This window comes from Lithobates pipiens, unplaced genomic scaffold (genome assembly GCF_037356315.1).
Source record: "Lithobates pipiens isolate NorthernLeopardFrog02 unplaced genomic scaffold, aLitPip1_a1.2 Scaffold_30, whole genome shotgun sequence".
Lineage (NCBI taxonomy): Eukaryota > Metazoa > Chordata > Amphibia > Anura > Ranidae > Lithobates > Lithobates pipiens.
The window spans coordinates 42,700,584-42,723,899 of record NW_027507791.1 but is presented as its reverse complement, the minus strand read 5'-3'; the positions used below and the strand labels follow the sequence as shown (position 1 = coordinate 42,723,899).

The 23,316-nt window shown below is 40.0% G+C and overlaps 1 protein-coding gene across 1 annotated transcript in view; it reads left to right on the top strand.

Moving 5' to 3' along the window:
- LOC143942717 (sodium/potassium-transporting ATPase subunit alpha-2-like) overlaps window positions 1-17,320 on the top strand; it is a 51,577-nt gene extending 34,257 nt beyond the window's left edge. Inside the window, exons 18-22 of the mRNA XM_077464097.1 lie at window positions 2,431-2,576; window positions 5,346-5,476; window positions 5,909-6,010; window positions 9,505-9,596; window positions 14,629-17,320. Of these exons, the coding sequence (XP_077320223.1) occupies window positions 2,431-2,576; window positions 5,346-5,476; window positions 5,909-6,010; window positions 9,505-9,596; window positions 14,629-14,657 (500 nt within the window). The 3' untranslated portion in view covers window positions 14,658-17,320. The remainder of the gene's footprint in view (window positions 1-2,430; window positions 2,577-5,345; window positions 5,477-5,908; window positions 6,011-9,504; window positions 9,597-14,628) is intronic.
- The last annotated feature ends 5,996 nt before the right edge of the window (window positions 17,321-23,316 follow it).

Sequence of the window (23,316 nt, the reverse complement as noted above, 5' to 3'; positions counted from 1 at the left end):
CAACGCGTTTCACCCTTGCCATGGGGCTTAAAGTGATTGCAAAGTCTCTGTTTTTTTTATTCTATTAAAATAACAAACATGTTATACTTACCTGCTCTGTTGCAATTGGTTTTGCACAGAGCAGCCCAGATCCTCCTCTTCTGGCTGGAGCTCCTGGCCCCTCCCTCCTGTTGGGTGCCCCCACTGCAAGCAGCTTGCTATGGGGCACCCCGAGCCGAGCTGCAGCTCAGTGTATCTATTCAGACACAACGAGCTGCGGTTCGGCCCCCACACCCTCTCTCTCCTGATTGGCTAACCGAGTTTGACATCAATGGTGCCTCAGCCAATCAAGAGGGAGAGTCCCAGACCGCGAGGCACACGTGGACATCACAGGATAGAGATGAGGCTCAGGTAAGTGTTAGGGTGGCTGAGGAGGGAGCTGCACACCGAAGGGCTTTTTATCTTAATGCGTAGAATACACACCTTCTACCTTTACCCCAACTTTAAGCCCCATGGGTGGGACGAAACGCGTTGGAGGTGTGTGGCTTGGAAGGAGCCCTGGGCTGGGGCTGTTTTCACTTTCCATACATAGGGTTTTGTTGTGGACCTTCTTCTGTTGCATTCCAAAGCTGCTGGTCATGTGATGCCAGCTGATTGTATACAGAGCTCTCCGTATGATGTGTTGTGACATTCTGATTAAGTGTATCTAAAACCATTTTATTTTATTTTTTTGGATAACGTAGGTAATGGTTAGAGCCCCAGTCAGGTTTTTATTGTTGTCTGTGTCCCTGCTGGTGAGATTAACTCTGAGTATTTCTCCTGGTGACCACTGTCAGAAACTCATGGGAAATCCAAAATGTTATAGTTGTCACCAGAGCAGGAATGCAGGAGAAATCTTCCATTGGGGGACATCGGATTTGGAGAGATTTACTGTCACTTCCTGTTGCGTCTCTGGGACAGGAAGTAAAGAGAAATCTCCCCACAGTAGGGAGAAAAAAAAAACGGACATGCGTTCTAACCCCTCTCTACTCTATCCAATGCTTAAAAAAAAAAAAGCTTTGCCTTCAGTTCTACTTTAAGCCCTGCTGAAGAGTGAGTTGAGCCCCTGAAACGTGTTGGATTTACCTTCTGATCTTTTATTAAGATTAATAAATCTATACTGGTCTTATCATCAACTTGTGGCACTCTCATCCTTTATATATATATATATATATATATATATATATATATATATATATATATATATATATAAAAAGGATGAGAGTGCCACAAGTTATATAGAGTAATACCTTGGATTACGAGCATAATTCGATCCAGAAGAACGCTTGTAAACCAAAGCACTCGTATATCAAAGCAAGTTCCCCCATAGGAAATAATGGAAACTCAGATAATCAGTTCCACAGCCACTGCTTGTCTATGCAGTACCGCATGTGGCCAGATGTGCGGGTGCACCAGAGGCGCTTGGCGACACTCGGGAACCAAGTGTCTCCGAGCATCTCCGAGCATCTCCGAGCGTCACCTCTGGCCAAATGCGGTACTGTACACCCCAGCGGCTTGAATCCTGCTCGTCTTGCGAGACAGCGCTTGCAAAGCAAGTCAGGATTTTTATTTCTTTTTTAAAATAGCTCATATTGCGAAACGCTCGTAAACCGCGTTTACATGCAATTTGAGGTTTCCACTGTACTTTATATATGGCAGTTCCAGAATACACCACAAGGTGGAGCCCTTGTACAGAATCAGAATACTTTATTCATCCCAAAGGGAAATGATTGAATCCCAACAGGAAATTACAATTATTCTAATCTAATGAGTTTATGGCAGCGCAGTGGCCAAGTGGTTAGCACTTCCGCCTAGGTTCGAATCCTGACACTACCTACCTGGAGTTTGCATGTTCTACCTGTGTCTGTGTGGGTTTCTTCCGGGTACTCCGGGTTTCCTCCCACATTCCAAGGATAGGTTGATAGGTTAATTGGCTCCTGTCTAAATTGGCCCTATTATGTGTAATCTTAGGGACCTTAGATTGCAAGCTCCTTGAGGGCAGGGACTGATGTGAATGTACAATACATATATAAAGCGCTGGTCCTATATAAAGTACCTGTAACAAATAAATAATATTTATAAAAAGTGCACTGTGTGGATGTCTCCGGCATTTGCTCAGGCAATAGCAATTTTTGTATTATGATTATCTCCTATGATCATCAGCCCCATCTAGTGGCCATAATGAGGTATTGTTCGGAAATACCTTAATTGGAAAAAAAAAGTACCACATTATGGCCACTAGATGGAGCTGGTAATCATATTACCAACAATACAGTGATTATTTGTTGTGCCCAATGCAAAGGCTGAAGACATCTGTATGGGGAATTATTTAGACCCCTTTAGTAAATGAAATGATCTGCCCCGTGTTGGCTCTCCCCCCCCCCCCCCCATTGATATCGCCTTTCTTTTCAGGTATGATTCAGGCTCTGGGTGGCTTCTTCACCTACTTTGTCATCCTGGCGGAAAACGGCTTCCTGCCGTCTCGGTTGCTCGGGATCCGATTGGACTGGGACGATCGCTCAATGAACGACGTAGAAGACAGCTACGGACAGGAGTGGGTATGTACGGGAACGCCGACTACCCGCGGCGCCAACGCTACTAAAACAAACCAAACTTCAACCAAACCCAGCGAACGTGGACCGACCACATTCCAACTGCCGATTTTCCTGTTACAAGTTGGATGCGGAGATTTGAGATTGGCCACACATGTGACAATTACAAACACTTTGTAATCAGTAAAGTGATCCAAAGTGATTTTAAGAATAAAGTGCTGATTAAATAGAGAATCAACTAGAACTATTTACATAAATTAATTTGTTTTCAGAATTTATTTCGTTTATTTCAATTTGAATCGATTTGAATTTTTAAAATCCCATTGGAAATCGAATTTATTCTTTTTGAAATTCGAATTTTGGAAGATGGTTACATTCTTTCTATTCCATTCTATTCTTTTGTTTTCTATTCTATTCTTTTCCTTTCTATTATATTCTTTTCTATTCTATTTGTATTCAAATTAATTATATTCCAAATTCATATTTTGGAAGACGGTTATATTATTATATTATTTCTATTTCATTCTATGCTAATCTATTATTTTCTATTGTTTATTCTATTCAATTCTTTTCTATTCTATTTGAATTTGAATTTATTCTATTCGAAATTCAAATTTTGGAAAACGGTTATATTATTATATTCTATTTCATTCTATCCTATTCTTCTCTATTGTTTATTCTATTCTATTCCTTTCTAGTCTATTCAAATTCGAATGAATTCTATTCGAATTTTAAACTTTGGAAAATAGTTATAATATTATATTCTTTCTATTCTATTCTATTCTATTCTTTTTTATTATTTATTCTATTCTATTCTATTTGAATTCAAATTTATTCTATTCCAAATTCAAATTTTGGAAAACGGTTATATTATTATATTCTTTCTATTCCATTTCATTCCATCTTATTCTATCTATTCTTTTCTATTCAATTGAAATTCTAATTCATTCTATTCAAAATTCGAATATCAGAAGATGGTTATATTCTTTCTATTTTATTCTATTCTATTCTGTTCCTTTATTGTTTGTTCTATCATATTCTGTTCTTTTATTTTCTCTTCTATTTCATTCTGTTTTGCTCTATTCTATTTTTTTCTATTCTTTTATTTTGTGTTCTGTTCTTTTTTACTCTATCATATTCTATTATATTATTTTATTTTCTATTCTATTCTTTTCAAATCAATTCAAATCCTAATTTATTCTATTTAAAATTTGAATTTCAGAAGATGGTTATATTCTATCTATTTTATTATTTTCTATTCTGTTGCTTTATTTTCTATTCTATTATATTCTGTTCTTTTATTTTCTCTTCTATTTCATTCTGTTTTGCTCTATTCTATTTTTTTCTATTCTTTTATTTTGTGTTCTGTTCTTTTTTACTCTATCATATTCTATTCTATTATTTTCTATTCTATTATTTTCTATTCAATTCAAATTCTAATTTATTCTATTTGAAATTCGAATTTCAGAAGATGGTTATATTCTATCTATTTTATTATTTTCTATTCTGTTGCTTTATTTTCTATTCTATTACATTCTGTTCTTTTATTTTCTCTTCTATTTCATTCTGTTTTGCTCTATTCTTTTTTTTTCTATTCAATTTTTTTCTATTCTTTTATTTTGTATTCTGTTCTGTTTTACTCTATCATATTCTATTATATTATTTTATTTTCTATTCTATTCTTTTCTATTTAATTCAAATTCTAATTTATTCTATTTGAAATTCGAATTTCAGAAGATGGTTATATTCTATGTATTTTATTATTTTCTATTCTGTTGCTTTATTTTCTATTCTATTATATTCTGTTCTTTTATTTTCTCTTCTATTTCATTCTGTTTTTCTCTATTCTTTTTTTTCTATTCTTTTATTTTGTATTCTGTTTAACTCTATCATATTCTATTCTATTATTTTATTTTCTATTCTATTCTTTTCTATTTAATTCAAATTCTAATTTATTCTATTTTTAAATTCGAATTTCAGAAGATGGTTATATTCTATCTATTTTATTCTTTTCTATTCTGTTGCTTTATTTTCTATTCTATTATATTCTGTTCTTTTATTTTCCCTTCTATTTCATTCTGTTTTGCTCTATTTTCTTTCTATTCAATTTTTTTTTCTATTCTTTTATTTTGTATTCTGTTCTGTTTTACTCTATCATATTCTATTCTATTATTTTCTTTTCTATTCAATTCAAATTCTAATTTATTCTATTTGAAATTCGAATTTCAGAAGATGGTTATATTCTATCTATTTTATTCTTTTCTATTCTGTTGCTTTATTTTCTATTCTATTTTATTCTGTTCTTTTATTTTCTATTTAATTCTTTTCTATTTTTTTCTATTCTATTCCTTTATTTTCTATTCTATTTTATTCTTTTCAGAAATTAGAATTCGATTTGAAAACTACTATTATTCGGATTTGTTTAAATTCATAACTGTTGAAATTTCGGGTACATTCCGAATTCCCGAATTTCAATTTGGAATGAAACAAACCGTAATCAACCGTAATAGTTGTAAAACCAGGTACCCCCATCACGTGACTTTCTGCCGCGTCCAATCAGGGGTTTCTTCCACAAAACAAAGCGCAATTTATTCATTCTATTCTTTTTCAATTGCAAAATAATTGAAACGGTTGACTGATCGATTGATTGGATTTCCACATGCATGGCCAGCTGCTAATCTCCTGACTGGTCGATATGGGCAACACCCATTTTTGATGTTTTTCTATGTCAGGCGGCGCCATTCGCTTAGTCTCCTGCCATTTTTTCCCCCCCAGACCTACGAGCAGCGGAAGGTGGTGGAATTCACGTGTCACACGGCGTTCTTCGCCAGCATCGTGGTGGTCCAGTGGGCCGATTTGATCATCTGTAAGACCAGAAGGAATTCCGTCTTCCAGCAAGGAATGAAGTAAGAGCATTGGCGGGGGAAACAAAAATTGGCCAATCGGCTTACAGTCAAAAATTCAGGTCGGCCAATCCCCTTTGTGGCTCCTGTTTAAAAAAAAAAAAAAAAATGGCAGTTGAACCTCCCTAGGCACCTCCTGGGATTCTCCGGCTCCCATCTCGCTCTCATTTCCTCCTGCAGGAAACATCAGGTCCTGTGTGAGGCACCTATTGGCTGCTCAGGCAGAGGCAGCCAATCAGTGTCTCCCCTTTACTTTTATGTCCGCCCTTATCTAAAAGGGGGAGGGGCCAGTGAGTCAGCAGCTGGTCAGAATCCGGAGAGCCCCAGAAAAGGGATACGTTTGGGGGGCGGGGGGTTGTATTTGCATTTCTGTAATGGTAGCAGCTAAGGGGGTCGTATTTATGGCCACCTCTGACCAGACCTGTCTCTCCCCAGGAACAAGATTTTGATATTTGGGCTCCTTGAAGAGACGGCGCTCGCTGCTTTCCTGTCCTACTGCCCGGGGATGGATGTGGCCCTCCGAATGTACCCTCTCAAGTGAGTAGATCAAGGGCACTAACACATAAGGAGCACATTGTAAAAGAAGAGGCAAAGCACCTACCCTTTTTTGGCAGCCCGTGTCTTTTAAAAACAGCTTTTACTGTAATATTCACCTTCCATCCAGAGGTGTCCCCTGCAGTACATATATTCCTCCACTAGATGTCCTCGGTCTGATGGCCAGCAATATTCACTTTCAATCTAGAGACGTCCCCTGCAGTAATTTTATTTTTCCACTAGATGTCCTCATTCTGATGGCCAGCAATATTCACTTTCAATCTAGAGACGTCCCCTGCAGTAATTTTATTTTTCCACTAGATGTCCTCAGTCTGATGGCCAGCAATATTCACTTTCAATCTAGAGACGTCCCCTGCAGTACTTTTATTCCTCCACTAGATGTCCTCATTCTGATGGCCAGCAATATTCACTTTCAACCTAGAGATGTCCCATGCAGTAATTTTATTCCTCCACTAGATGTCCTCATTCTGATGGCCAGCAATATTCACTTTCAACGTAGAGATGTCCCCTGCAGTACTTTTATTCCTCCACTAGATGTCCTTGGCTTGATGGCCAGCAATATTCACTTTCAATCTAGAGACGTCCCCTGCAGTAATTTTATTTTTCCACTAGATGTCCTCATTCTGATGGCCAGCAATATTCACTTTCAATCTAGAAATGCCCCCTGCAGTACTTTTATTCCTCCACTAGATGTCCTCATTCTGATGGCCAGCGATATTCACTTTCAATCTAGAGATGTCCCCTGCAGTAATTTTATTTTTTCACTAGATGTCCTCAGTCTGATGGCCAGCAATAATCACTTTCAATCTAGAGATGTCCCCTGCAGTAATTGTATTTTTCCACTAGATGTCCTTAGCCTGATGGCCAGCAACATTCACTTTCAATCTAGAGATGTCCGCTGCAGTACTTTTATTCTTCCACTAGATGTCCTCAGTCTGATGGCCAGCAATATTCACCTTCCATCCCAAGATGTCCCCTGCAGTACATTTATTCTTCCACTAGATGTCCTCAGTCTGATGGCCAGCAATATTCACTTTCAATCTAGAGATGTCCCCTGCAGTAATTTTATTTTTCCACTAGATGTCCTCAGTCTGATGGCCAGCGATATTCACTTTCAATCTAGAGATGTCCCCTGCAGTCATTTTATTTTTCCACTAGATGTCCTCATTCTAATGGCCAGCAATATTCACTTTCAAGCTAGAAATTCCCCCTGCAGTACTTTTATTACTCCAATAGATGTCCTCATTCTGATGGCCAGCAACAATCACTTTCAATCTAGAGATGTCCCCTGCAGTACTTTTATTCCTCCACTAGATGTCCTTGGCTTGATGGCCAGCAATATTCACTTTCAATCTAGAGACGTCCCCTGCAGTACTTTTATTCTTCCACTAGATGTCCTCGTTCTGATGGCCAGAGCATCATTCATCCTGGACAGTGAAAAGAAGCAGCACCGCTCGGTCACTCTGCTTTCTCCTGCTACCAGCATGCTTGTGGCCAGCACATGAACTCATTGGCTCCTTGTGCCGCTTCTTCCTCTCACATCCCAGCCCTGCTGTATAGGAATACCTGGTCATGTTCAGTTACTTATACTGCTTGGATTTTTAAAAACAACATTTACTGATGTATTAATAATTGCAGAGTTGCATTTTGTGTCTTTTAAATCTGCCCGGAGCTCTGCTTTAAATAAAACATTTTATTTTAATATATAGATCTGAACATAAGACCAATAAGAGGAACGGAGGCATCAAAAGTAGGAGAGTCCCCACCGTATGAGGGAGCGGGATATATACATAATAGGGTGCTCATGGATTCTGTAGGAGCTTACTAATGCCTCCTTGGTGCAGTTACCTTATATATCCAGCAGGGGGTGCTGCTAGCTTCCTATTATTACACACGACTAGCCTAACAGAATGACCAATGTTCACAATTCTGGCTGTGTATTTAGCTGTTCAACTGGAGTTCTGCTTGAAATTAGTTATGATAAAAAAAAAAAAAAAAGAAAGAAATTAGTTATGATAAAAAAATAAAATAAAAAGAAAGAAATTAGTTATGATAAAAAAAGAAAGAAATTAGTTATGATAAAAAAAAATAAAAAAAAGAAAGAAATTAGTTATGATAAAAATAAAAATAAAAAAAAATTAGTTATGATAAAAAAAAAATAGTTATGATAAAAAAAATTAGTTATGATAAAAATAAATAAAAATAAATTAGTTATGACTAAAAAAATTTTTAAAAAAGAAATTATTTATGATAAAAAAGAAAGAAGTTAGTTATGATAAAAAAAAGAAAGAAATTAGTTATGATAAAAAAGAAAAAAAATAAGAAATTAGTTATGATAAAAAATAAAAGAAATTAGTTATGATAAAAAAAAATATTTATGATAAAAAATAAATAAAAAGAAATTAGTTATGATTAAAAAAAATAAAAAAAATATTATTTATGATAAAAAAAAAGAGAGAAATTAGTTATGATAAAAAAAGAAAGAAATTAGTTATGATAAAAAATAAAAAATAAATAAATTAGTTATGATAAAAAAAGAAAGAAATTATTTATGATAAAAAAATAAAAGAAATTAGTTATAAAAAAAATTATTTATGATAAAAAATAAATAAAAATACATTAGTTATGATAAAAAAAAAAGAAATTAGTTGTGATATAAAATAGAAAAAAAAATTAGATTAGTTATGCTTCAAAAAAAAAGAAGAAATTAGTTAGGATAAAAAAAAAGAAAGAAATTAGTTCTGATTAAAAAAAAAAGAAAAAGAAATTAGTGATGATTAAAAAAAAAAAGAAATTAATTATGATAAAAAAAGAAAAAGAAATTAGTTATGATAAAAAAATTGTTATGATTAAAAAAAATAAAAATAAATAAAAATTAGTTCTGATAAAAAAAAGAAAGAAATCAGTTCTGATAAAAAAAAATAAATAAATAAATTAGTTATGATTAAAAAAAAAGAAATGAATTATGATAAAAAATAAAAATAAATTAATTATGATAAAAAAACAGTTATGGGAAAAAAATTAGTTATGATAAAAAAAAAAAAGAAATTAGTTATGATAAAAAAATTGTTATAATTAAAAAAAATAAAAATTAGTTCTGATAAAAAAAAGAAGAAAGAAATTAGTTCTGATAAAAAATAAAGAAAAACAATTAGTTATGATAAAAAAAATGTATTATGATAAAAAAAATACAAAAAAATTAGTTATGGAAAAAAAAAGAAATTAGTTATGATAACAAAAAAAAATTAAGAAATTAATTATGATAAAAAAAAAAAAATGAGTTATCATGAGAGCACTAAATACATAAGTCTGACCAAAGACAAGATCCTCCATGCAGGCTCTAATAATGACAAACACCCACAATGCAGTCCATGTGATCTTTGTCTAGGATGGAAATGATATGTAGGAGCTCGGGGCAGCAATTTTTTTATCCAATGCATTAAACAAACGTTTCTTTTCCTTTCCCCCCATGACAGGGTGACGTGGTGGTTCTGTGCCTTCCCGTACAGCTTACTCATCTTCGTGTATGACGAAGTGCGCAAATTCATCTTGCGTCGGGACCCCGGAGGTAAGGACGATCGCAACTCGGATTTCCTGACCTTTCATGTAGACAGATATTATTATATCACTGAACCTTTTTTTTTTTTTGCACAGAGGACTGGCTCATCCCTACACCTTTATTCTCTGTACAGCACTGCGGTATATGTCAGTGCTATATAAATGTATACTAATAGTGGGTGACTGTGGGAGGGCATTAGATTGTAAGCTCCTCTGGTGCACAGACTGATGTGACTGGCTGTGTTCTCTGTACAGCACCATGGTATATGTCAGAGCTACAGTATAGTATTATTATATAGCGCCAACAGTTTGGACAGCACTTTACACTACATAAATATATAATAATAATAGTGGGTGACTGTGGGGGGGGGGGGCATTAGAGTGTAAGCTATTCTGGCGAATGGATTTGTTTTCTCTGTACAGCACTGCAGTATATGTCAGAGCTATATAAATCTATAATATGAATAGTGTGTGGCTGTGGGTGACATTAGAGTGTAAGCTCTTCTGGCGAATGGCTCATTGTTCTCTGTACAGCACCGGGGGATGCTGGGATGGTGACATCATAAGGGGCAGGGTCATCGTGTGACATCCCTCGGTGACCCCGCCCCTTATGCCTATATAAGTCGCTGCGCAACGTGTCCCCGGCATTACAGCGGGAGAGAGCGTCGTGTCAACATTGGAAGAAGAGAAGAAGGAAGAAGAAGAAGAAGACGGCGACGACGAACGAGAAGACCGGGCCAACGCTAGTAAAAGAGCTGGAAGAAGATAGCGGAGGAGCCCGGCAGAAGAACCGGACAGCGGGAGAAGAGGCCGGAAAGCGCAGAGAAGTCAGAAGAAGACCCCCGAAGTCGGAAGAAGATCCCCGAAGTCGGAAGAAGATCCCCGGAGCTGCCTAATAAACTACTTTAAAAACCTGTGTAGTGTGTTTTTTTTAATTGACACTTTTTCCCTCAGGTGAATGGGTAGGGGTACGGTGTACCCCATATTCATTCACATAGGCGGCTCCCGGATTCCGATAAGCCCACCGCCCGCAGACCCCAACAACCAATGGCCAGGGTTGTCGGGAAGAGGCCCTTGTCCTAATCAGCATGGGGACAAGGTGCTTTGGGGTGGGGGGGCCGCCCTGCACCCAAAGCACCCACCCCCCCAATGTTGAGGGCATGCGGCCTGGCACGGTTCAGGGGGGGGGGGGCGCTCGCTCGTCCCCACCCCCTTTCCTGACCGGCTGGGCTGCATGCTCGGATAAGGGTCTGGAATGTACTTTGGGGGGACCCCGCGCCGTTTTTCGCCGTAGGGGGTTATCCTTAAAACCCATACCAGCCCCATGGGGCTCGCAAGGTGTCAATCTCGCTGATGGAAGCGGCGACATTGACTTCCTTCTCTAGTCCCATCGTACCTGAAGTCATGTTAAAAATGAACAGACTTTAGTCCGTGTGTGGGCTAGTCCGTTCATTTGGAAAGTCCGGCAGACTAGCACACAGAAGAGCGGATTGTCTGTCGGAAAACCGAGTCCAATTTTGAGTCAAGTCTTCTTTCAAAGTCCGCCGCACTTTTGGGAAGAAAAAGTCCGCTGGAGCCCACATACGGTCGAATTGTCCAGCGGACTCTGGTCCGCCGGATAGTCCGATCGTGTGTACGCGGCATTACTGTTTCCAGACTTGTGGCAGGTACACACGATCGGACATTCCGACAACAAAATCCATGTTTTTTTTTTTTTTCGAAGGATGTTGGCTCAAACTTGTCTTGCATACACACGGTCGCACAAATCTTATTGGAAATTCCGATCGCCAAGAACGGGGTGACGTGCAACACCTACGACGAGTTAAGAAAAATTAAGTTCAATAGCCAATTCTGCTCTTCTGCTTGATTCCGAGCATGCGTGGAGCTTTGTGCGTCGGAATTGTGTATACACGATCGGAATTTCTAACAACGGATTTTGTTGTGGAAAAAATTTGAGATCCAGATCTCAAATTTTGTTTGTCGGAAATTCCGACGGAAAATGTCCGATGGAGCCTACACACGGTCGGAATTTCCGACAACAAGCTCCCATCAAACATTTCCCGTCGGAAAATCCGACGGTGTGTACGCGGCATTACTGTGCAGGGATTTCTTTTTCCTAAGATCCTCTTTCATGACAGCAAGTTTCTGTTCCTCCTTAGCAATGCGGCAAAGTCTGTTCACCACTTTATCCTGGAAGACTGATAAGGATTCCTCTTGTATAGGGACAGGCCCAGTATCCATTGCAGCTTTAGCACATGGAGTAGGCCTCAGTGCCTCTGGAGAGCCTCCACCTTCATCTTCCCCCGCCCACTGTATGGTGGTTGGGGGGAGAAGCCTGCAGGACAGGCCCAGGCTTAATGTTTCCTCCAACTGAGAGCAAAGCAGAGTGAGCCAACAGCCCCTTTCAAAACAGCACCAACTGGTGGAGAAGATCCTCTGGTGCAGAGACTGATGTGACTGGCTCGGTGTTCTCTGTACAGCACTGTGGTATATATCAGAGCTATATAAATGTATAATAATAATTTTGTGTGTTTGTGGGGGGGACATTAGTGTGTAAGCTCCTCTGGTGACCGGCTGAGAGATTTTAGTACAGCACTGCGGTATATGTCAGAGCTATATACATGTATAATAATAGTGTGTGACTGTAGGGGGACATTAGAACATTTCTGTAATCCTCAGCTCCATTATTAATTTTCAAGTGTTCCCTGTGGTCCCGTCTTTTAGAAGAAGATTAAAACTGAAATGTTGGATGTCTCAATCACGGTGGCCATGACAGTGTTTACATCCATGGAGTAGGTGGCCCGTTCTAACATTACACAACTTAACATTACACAGATTATTCTCCTGGAAGGTCTCATCAGTCATGTAGGACAGTCCCCGGGCTTCTAACTTAGACAAGCTCTGACATTTATGAAGAAAGAAACGCTCAGAGGTCTACTTATCACAAAAATGTGCTGTGCTGATGTCTTCTGATTTCACAAGTTTCTGTGAATAATCCCTGTGATGTGCCTATTCTATGTATTTCCTATGATCGTCATCTCCATCTAGTGGCCATAAAGTGGTATTTTCCCAAATTGAGGTATTTCAGGAACATATTCCATTTGTTGGTCATAGGAAATCCAAATTATCCCCCTGATATGTCTAATATGTGTATTTCCTATGATCGTCAGCTCCATCTAGTGGCCATAATGAGGTATTTTCCTGAAATACCCCAGGAAGAACCACATTATGGCCACCAGATGGAGCTGACAATACAACGGTACCTTTGATTACGAGCATAATTCGTTCCAGAAGAATGCTTGTAAGCCAAAGCACTCGTATATCAAAGCGAGTTTCCCCATAGGAGTCAATGGAAACTCAGATAATTCGTTCCACAGTGACTGCTATTGTATGCAGTAGCGCATTTGGCCAGAGGTGGGGGGGGGGCGGAGACATTTAGAAACACTCGGAGACCGCTCGGATGCACTCGGGAATGGAGTGTTTCTGAGTCTTTTTTCAAGTGTATTCGAGCGGCTCCAAGTGGCACCGGCGCTCCCCACCATTCCTGGCCAAATGCGGTACTGCACACCCATTGGCTTGAATCCTGCTGGTCTTGCCAGACAACGCTCGCAAACCGAGTCAGGATTGAAAAAAAAAATAATAGCTTGTATTGCGAAAACGTTAGCAAACTGCGTTACTTCCAATCCAAGGTATTACTGTAATAGGTAATGCAAATAACCCCCCGTGATATGTCTAATATGTGTATTTCCTATGATCGTTAGCTCCATCTAGTGGGCATTATGCAGCATTTTCCTTAAAAAATTTAGAAATACCGCATTTTGGCCACTAGATGGACTTGCGGATCATAGGAAATGTGAATAATCCACCTGATATGTCTAATATGTGTATTTCCTATGATCGTTAGCTCCATCTTGTGGGCATTAGGCAGCATTTTCCTTAAAAACATTAGAAATACTGCATTATAGCCACTAAATGGACTTGCGGAGCATAGGAAATGTGAATAATCCCCCTGATATGTCCAATATGTGTATTTCCTATGATCGTTAGCTCCATCTAGTGGGCATTATGCAGCATTTTCCTTAAAAAAGGTTAGAAATACCGCATTATGGCCACTAAATGGACTTGCGGATCATAGGAAATGTGAATAATCCCCCTGATATGTCTAATATGTGTATTTCCTATGATCGTTAGCTCCATCTAGTGGGCATTATGCAGCATTTTCCTTACATTTTTTTGAGAATTCCGCATTTTGGCCACTAGATGGACTTGCAGATCATAGGAAATGTGAATAATCCCCCTGATATGTCTAATATGTGTATTTCCTATGATCGTTAGCGCCATCTAGTGGGCATTATGCAACATTTTCCTTAAAAAAGATTAGAAATACCGCATTTTGGCCACTAGATGGACTTGCGGATCATAGGAAATGTGAATAATCCCCCTGATATCTCCAATGTGTGTATTTCCTATGATCATCAGCTCCATCTAGTGGCCATAATTCAGCATTTTCCTGAAATACTGTAGAAAATACCGCATTATGGCCACTAAGATGGACCTGTATTTCCTATGATCATCAGCTCCATCTAGTGGCCATAATTCAGCATTTTCCTCAAATACTGTAGAAAATACTGCATTATGGCCACTAAGATGGACTTGCTGGTCATAGGAAATGCAAAAAAATCCTCTGATATATTTAATATGTGTATTTCTCATGATCATCAGCTCCATCTAGTGGCCATAATGCAGTATTTTCATGTATTACCGCAATCAGGAAAATACAACATTATAGCCACTAGGTGGAGCTGGTGATCATAGAAAATATACATATTAGACACATTAGGGGGATTATTCGCATTTTCTATGATCAGCAACTCTTGAACTTGACCCCCTTCTTGACTCCTGACTAGACCCCTTAAGACTTATGTCTATCATGACCAGGACCCCGATCTTCAGGATCAATAAAAGTTTAAAATGGTAAAGGTCTACTTTATATTTTTGTTTCAGTTTCTGATTATTCCTGATTATTATTATTATGTTTCCAGGATGGGTGGAGAAAGAGTCGTACTATTAAGGACTTGGCACGCCAAGAAGGAACCAGGAACCATCTGGGAAGGAAGAATGCTGATGCTGTGGATTAGTTGGTTTCATAATACCCTAAGCATTCATTTTTTGTATCCTGCTGTGTAAGCTCAGGGGGTGGGGGGTGGGGAAAGGTTAATGACATGAGCGGGTACGTAAGCAGTCAAGTCAACTATCATTTTTGGTCCTAAAAGCTTCCCGTACTCAGCAGAGGTCAACTTTAGACTTTCAAGAAATGTTATGTCCGCCTGGGAACTTCCTACCTTTTTCCAAGCAAAGGTGTTTATCCAAATTTGCACCCCTTTCCACGAAAAAAATTGCCAATTTTTGTAAGAATACTCCAACCGAATTTACCATCGAAATTGCAGGATTTCCTAAAAATTTGGTAGCCTTTAATTTTGGTTGAATTCTATCTAAAGCTTTTTTTTTTAGTTTTGGATGAAATGTGGAAGAATTACTACCTGTATCTCTGTTGGGGGGATTAACCATTTATTTTTGTCGTGGTGGTCATTGTCATAGGGGCATAATGTGGTGGGAAGTCCAAAAAATTCCAAGGCTTTCACCAAAACAGGAGGTGGCAGCTACCATTTCCCTTTGCTTTGAAGAGATTTTCTTCCTGATAGCTGTTCCATCCAGATATTGATGGAAAATCTCTTTCATGAGCTAAATAAAGACCTAATGGTGGCTCCAACCCTTGACCGCTCCAATCCAAAAAAAAATTAAAAAATCGACTTTAGATAGAGTTTAATAGAAACTGTATGAAGTACAGTCATGGGCCAATGCTGAAGCCTTCTAAATTACCGGAACTCCAATAAACCACCAGCATACCACCAACCAAGTTAAAAAAATAAAAGCATGAAACCTTTGTTCAAACAATCTGTCAAACGGGAGGACTTCCAGTCGCCATCATCCATCATCCATGGCGCCAAGTAAAGGATTTTTAGAACATTCGTGAGTGCCCCTTAGGTCGTGTCTAGGGATACTCCACATCTTAACCTCGAAGATGGTGTAGAAGTTGAATTGGTTGTTCAATTGTCTGATTGGACAACCGCCTTCCATGATTGATTGAGGCCTTGGGAACCACACACATAGCTGCTTGTGTCGGTCAATAACCAATAATATAGAAGCCTTCAGAGATGGAAGAAATGCTCAGTTCACCCACCCTTTGAGTTGGTTGTTCAATTCTCTAATTGGACAACCTCATCCAATGGTCGAGGCTTCGGAAACCGTACCCATACCTGATGGTCTCAGTAAGTAACCAATGATACGGCAGCCTCAAGAGATGGAAGAAACGCTTAGTTCACCTACCCCTTGAGTTGGCTGGTCAGTTCTCTGACTGGACAACCTCCTTCCATGGTTGAGGCCTTGGGAACCACACACATAGCTGCTGGTGTTGGTCAATAACCAATAATATAGAAGCCTTCAGAGATGGAAGAAATGCTCAGTTCACCCACCCTTTGAGTTAGTTGTTCACTTCTCTAATTGGACAACCTCCTCCAATGGTTGAGGCTTAATAAACCGTACCCATACCTGCTGGTCTCAGTAAGTAACAAATGATACGGCAGCCTCAAGAGATGGAAGAAACGCTTAGTTCACCTACCCCTTGAGTTGGCTGTTCAGTTCTCTGACTGGACAACCTCCTTCCATGGTTGAGGCCTAGGGAACCACACACATACCAGCTGGTCTATGTCAATAACCAATAAAATGGAAGCCTTCAGAGATGGAAGAACCCCTCTTTTACCCACCCCTTGAGTTGGTTGTCCAATTCTCTAATTGGACAACCTCCTCCAAAGGTTAAGGCTTAGGAAACTGTACACATACCAGCTGGTCTCAGTAAATAACCAAAATTATGGCAGCCTCAAGAGATGGAAGAAATGCTTGGTTCATCCACCCCTTGAGATGGCTGTTCAGTTCCCTGATTGGACAACCTCCTTCCATGGTTGGGGTCTAGGGAACTACACACATACCTGCTGGTCTCGGTTCATAAATCAATAACCAATTATATGGCAACCTCCAGAGATAGAAGAAACTCTCAGTTCTCCCACCCCTTGGAGGGAGTTGACGTTTCAGACTACATTGGCAGCATTGGGTGGGGTTATCAAGGTAAAGGGCACTCCTGCTTTGGCAACATTCAGTAAATGTTCCTTTCGACAATGTATTGAATGTCAATAATGAATGTGGTTGACGTCCTCCTTAAAGGGGAGCTTCAAGGATTGAAATATAGGACCTACCATGTCTGACTTAGTTTATAGGGACTGTAGCCTCCAGGATGAATGAAGACCTACAACTTTAAAAGCCAAGCCAGCCATGGCACCTACAATTTCCTTTCCTGACAGGTACCTTTTAACTGCACACAAAGGTGGCAGCCATTTTTAGAACCCAACTCATATTTTGCTAAGCCATCAGTCAGCAGGTTCTTCTGTTAGGTCAACAATTCCCAGGAAGTTATTAGGTAGAGGCATTGTTCAAGCGACAAAATGGTGGCCAATAATGGGTTTGCATTAATTTCTGTACAACTAACCAGGATGACCCGGTACCCCCTTTTCCTTCTAGGTGATCCATAAAGCGTCTTGCCTTACTTTTTACAGTCTGCTGTCCTATATAACCCTGTACTTTATATAATGTCTATGTTTGTAAAGATTACCTTGTCACATTGCTCTGTGTGTTTATTTATAGCGTCTTAATAGTTTTTGTGTGCTCTTATCCACCAGTCCACCCCACTTGAAAACATGGCAAACTGGGAACCTATGCTTGCAATGCATGGGGGAAATTCTCAGACACACCCACTTCAGCCTCTTCGCTCTCTCTTCCATACAGAACTTCCATAGTTGTAAGATTGCTCACCTCCGCTAGTGACATGGTTAGTAGAGAGAGAGAGAGAGAGAGAGAGAGAAGTTACACAGGGATTATTTCAGGAAGTACACACCCAATGACCCTGTAAGGTGCTTTAGGAACTCTGCCTGCAATGTAGCCCGAGGGCCTGATACATTTCTCACATTCACTTCCCAGTTCACAAGAAACAGATAATTCTTTAGGGGATGAGGAGCTCTGGATCACTCCGGGTGTATTTAAAAGGTTTTAATTTTGTAGGTTGGAGCCAAGTGGCAGGTCCTTGAAGTCTATGTATAAAACAATTGCTGTACGAATGGGACAAACATTCACAAAAATTGCCATAGTTTTTCTGATATGATTACTTCCAATGGTTGCATGTGCCATCTAATGGTAGTAGTAGTTAGTAGTTCTTTAAATACCTCAGAAGAACCTGTATCGTGGCCGCTAGATGGCGCTGTCATGGGAAATGATCATATTAGGAGTGTTTGACGCAATATATTAATATAATATTTTTTTAATAAATAGATTTTCTGAGAATGGTCTTGGCCTTTAGGAAAAAGGGTAGGAGAGCCACTCCATGTACTGTATAAAAATTCTAAAATTTTATTTCATTTAAGATCGCCAAGGCAAATTCAACGCATTTCGTCAGTTGCCCCTTCTTCAGAGCTTATGAATGTACAGTATGAAACCATAGATAAAATCAATGTTTTATCTAAAGCAACACAATTATTTTATAATTTTTTTTGAATCAGACAATGATTATATCTGCGTATCATATGGTTTTATATATTCATAGCCCTGAAGAAATGGGACAACTCTCGAAACATGTTGGTTTTTCCTTGACGATCTTGAATAAAATATCTTTCTGTACTATTATACATGGAGCAGCCTTTCTATGTTTTATCCTATATAGAAAACAGAGAGGAAGTTACGCATTTGGGCCCCTTGAACACTGGGAATTCTCTTCTACAAGTCGCTCCACCCCCACTTGAGAACTGGGTGTTGAGGGCAAAACAAGCTGTCCATGCTCATAAATTGAATGCAGAGAAAGCAAGCCTCCGCACATAGGAGGGGATCACTAGTATCCATGTTTATTGTATCCACGAACATGACTCTGACAGTACCTGCCCTAGGACGCCTATACAACGTATTTCGCCAACAAGGACTTAATTATAGAGATTGTTCTTTACTAAGAAGGAGGTCATCACAATGCAGGGGTCACTAGTATCCATGTTTATTGTGCAGGATATCCACAAACATGACTATGACAGTACACACCCTAAGAACACGTTTCACCCATAAGGGCTTAATTATAGAGTGCTTTATTGTTCTTTATGGAGAAGTAAGTCACCACACACCAGAGGGATCACTAATATCCATGTCTATTGTGGAGAATATCTGCAAACATGACTCTGACAGTATCCGCCATAGGACTGCCCACCCAACGCATTTCATCCACAAGGCCTTAATTGTAGAGGCCTTTATTGTTCCTTACAAATAAGCAGGCCACTGGACACCAGGGGGGTCACTAGTATGTTTATTGTGCAGGATATCCACAAACATGGCTTTGAAAATACCTGCTCTTACCAATGCTTTTCACCCACTGGGGCTTACTGTCAGAAACCATAAATCAGACTGAGACAGAAGTAGGCCCCTTTCACACGGGACGGATCTGTAATGATCCGCCCCGTGATGATCCGCTTGCTCAGAGGGGATCGCTCCATTTGTCCCCGCTGAGCCGGCGGATAACAGGGCGTTTCCTGCACACTGTGCAGGGACTGCCCTGTCAGCTCTCCATTCTCCTCTATGGGGGATCGGATGAACACGTACCGTCTGTCCGTGTTCATCCGATCCGCTCTGCAGACGGATAGAAAAATAGGATTTTCCTCCGTCTGCAGAATCGGACAATAGCGGAGGCGGACGATATCGGGTGTCTGCGGATGTTCATCTGCAGACACCCGCTATCCCATAGGAATGCATGTATGTCCGTATTTCATCCGCAAATGGATGGATGAAATACGGACATACTATCCGCATGTGTGAAAGGGACCTTACAGTTAAATCTCACTTGTTTAATAATAATAATGAAAAAGGCTAAACAGAGTAAACGTAGTCAAAACATAGCCAGAGTTCAGGAACCAAAAGGGATAGTCAAACAAGCAAAGCATCAGGGAGCCAGAGATGACCATAGTAGAACAGCAAGCAGGATCTAGAGCCAGAAGGAATGTCAGCCAAGCAAGTCTTTAACAGGAACACAGGAGAGCGTCTCTAGAGATGTGACCAAGGCAGAGATCATCTTGACTGGACGGCTTAAGTAGGCAGGACTGACAAGCAGGATATCATCAACAGCTGAGTAACTGTTGAGAGATAGGAGCTGACAATTAGCCGTCAGCTGAGCGGCCAGCTCAGAGAAAGAGCCCAGCCCTGACAGTACCCCCTCCTCAATAACCCCTCCCCCTCAGAGGACCACCAGGCTTGAGGGGAAAATGTTTATAGAAATCACGAAGGAGGACAGGGACATGTATGTCCGAGGATGAGACCCAAGAGCGATCCTCTGGACTGTACCCTTTACAAGACAACTTCCCCTCCAGTGGGGACTGAATTTATCTATCCTTAAAAAATTGTCTTGGATGGGTCCCTATTATGGGCAGTTAAATAGTGCTTCGATACCGAATGTTTGGCGAACCCCTTCCTAATATTGTTGATGTGCTCATTTAAGCAAACTTGGAGGGGGTGTTTTTCGTCCTACCCACATACTGCAGTCCACAAGGTCACTGCAGTAAGTAGACTACCCCCTCAGTAGAACACGTAATGAAGGGCTCTATCTTGTGTTCCTTGGACGTGTGGCTAGAAACAAAGCTTGTTGTTCTCCTAGCTCTACATCCATTATGAGAACACACTTGACATTGTCTACATTGATAACAGCCCGTAAGTTTTCTAAAAAATTTAGGTTTATTGTTGGGGGGTTAAGGACATTGGGAGCCAATTTATCCCTCAAGGAGGGAGCACCCCTAAAGACCACCCGAGGTTTGACTGGCAAAATGGTATTCAGTATTCTGTCATTGCTTAGAATATGCCAATATGTTTGACATTCTGATGTTGACTAGAAAAACTTGTGATAAATGGACTTTCGAAAAACATTATCCATACCCTGTCCGGACGATCTTTCTTTCAATAAATCTGCCCTGTCTAACAGCATAACCTAATTGAGAGTGTCGGACGAAGACTTTTTGGGGTAGCCCTTGTCCAAAAATATCTGTGTAAGGTCCGGTTCACACTGAGGCAGCACAACTTACAGCGCGACTGCCTCAGGCGACCTGGACGCGACCACTGCGGCGACTTGCAAAACGACTTCTGTATAGAAGTCAATGCAAGTCGCCTCAAGTCGCCCCAAAAGTCATACAGGAAACTTTTTCTAAGTCGGAGCGACTTGAGTCGCTCCGATTAGAACGGTTCCATTGCACAGAGCGGGACGCGACTTGTCAGGCGGCTAAGTCGCCTGACGAGTCGCCCCTGTGTAAACTGGCTCTTAGGGTCTCGGCTTGCAGCAAAAAATCATCAGGTTCAGTCCAATTATGCTCCAGCCTCATATACTGGCTCTTAGGCACTGACCAGAGCCAGGAGGCATGGTGGCAACTATCCCCAGGAATGTAAGAATTTCTGTTGGTAGATTTAAAAAATATAGAGGTGATAAACAAATCACTTCTGACAGAAATTTGAAGATCCAAAAAGTTAATCTCCCCACAGTTTGCCTCATATGAGAGCTGCATCCCCCTATTATTTAAGTTGAGTGAGTCCATACATTTGTAACAGGGCAGCCTCACTTCCATCCCATAGGAGGAGGATATCGTCTATGTAACGTGCCCATAGGACCACCTCTGGTCTCCCCTGAGCTTAGACAACATCCTCCTCCCACTGAGCCATGAATAAATTCACCAGGCTTGGGGTATATTTAGCTCCCATAGCGACACCCCAATCCTGGCGAAAATACTGAAAATACCAGAAAAAATTGTGGGTAGCAACGAACTCAAGAAGTTCCATAATGAAGCTGACCTGTTCTCTCAGGAGACTGGAGTCCTGATCCAAAAAATATTTAACAGCACCCAAGCCCAGTTCATGAGGGATGTTCGTGTACAACCCTTCACGTAGTTTCCATCGTGATAGGAGATTGATAACATGACGTGTATCATTAACGTATGAGGGCATGGTGCGTACCAAAGGTTGCAAGAAGAAGTCTATGTACTTGCTCACCCGGCACTAGACTTGTGCACAATGGAAAATTTAGTTTAGTTTTGGTTCGTTGTCATTCGTAAAATACATAATTTCGTTCTGTTATATTCGTTATGTTACGTTAATACGTTTTCGGATAATTCGTTATTATTCGTAGAGTGTCGAATTCATTCGTTCGTATTCATTGAAATTCGCTATTTATGTATGTATAGACATTCGTGATAATGATTCGTAGTTTGGAAAGTCGTTTGTTTATTGAATCTTTTAACACACACAATGACAACGTCTCTTCTCCTCGGCTCAAATACAATACAACACAACACCCTTCTAACTCAGTTCTCAGGAATGCACTTTGCCAGTAATCCATCCTCCGACACAAAATTAATTAGCTGATTGGACTATAAGATTTATTTTGAGCTGACCTTTTGTTTCATTAGCTCTTTAAAGAATTACCAAATTCATTAGAATTCATTCGTTATATTTCTTTCGTATTCGTTGTTATTCGTTATTTTTTTATTCGGACATTCGGATGCATCGATTCGTAGTTTGGAAAGTCGTTTGTTTATTGAATCGTTTAACACACACAATGACAACGTCTCTTCTCCTCGGCTCAAATACAATACAACACCCTTCTAACTCAGTTCTCAGGAATGCACTTTGCCAGTAATCCAACCTCTGACACAAAATTAATTAGCTGATTGGACTATAAGATTTACTTTGAGCTGACCTTTTGTTTCATTAAATCTTTAAAGAATTACCAAATTCATTTGAATTCATTCGAATTCATTTGTTATATTTCTTTCGTATTCGCTGTTATTCGTTATTTTTTTATTCAGACATTCGGATGCATCCGAATGTCCGAAAGATGCAAAATTCGGCCGAAATTAGATTTGTTACGAAACGAATTGCACAAGCCTACCCGGCACGTAACGGATTCAATACCGCTAACTATTGGGCGACCCGGGGAGGGGGCAAGTGAGACTCTTATGGATCTTTGGTAGATAGTATATAACAGATACCCTTGGTCCCTTAGGCCGCGTACACACGGGCGGACTGTCTGACGGACTTGGTCCGCTGAAACGTGTTTCAGCAGACAGTCCGCTCGTGTGTGGGCTTCAGCGGACTTTTTCAGCGGAAGTCTTTCGGAATTTCCGTAATATTGTCCGTCCAAACTTGGTTTCAGCGGACAGTCCGCTCGTGAGTAGGCAAGTTGGACGGACTAAGTATGGCGCATGCTCAGAAAGGATTTACACAGCCGAAGGTTGCATTGCAGTGTATTGGACGTCGTATTTCTAGTCCCGTCGTACGTGCTGTACACGTCATCGCGCAAGCTTTCAGCGGACTGTCTGTTCATCGTGTGTGGTCAAGTCCGTTCATTCAAAAGTAGGACGGACTGTCTGTCGGATTGTCTGACGGAACTTAGTTGGACGGACAGTCCGCCCGTGTGTACGCGGCCTTAGGAACCAAGAATACCCTCTCCTCCTTATTTAAAATGTTTTGATTGAAACCTTTCTGAACAATACTCTCAAGTTCCTTTTTATATCTCCTGTCCGGATTGGAGGACAAAGGGGTATATGTATCCAATCCTC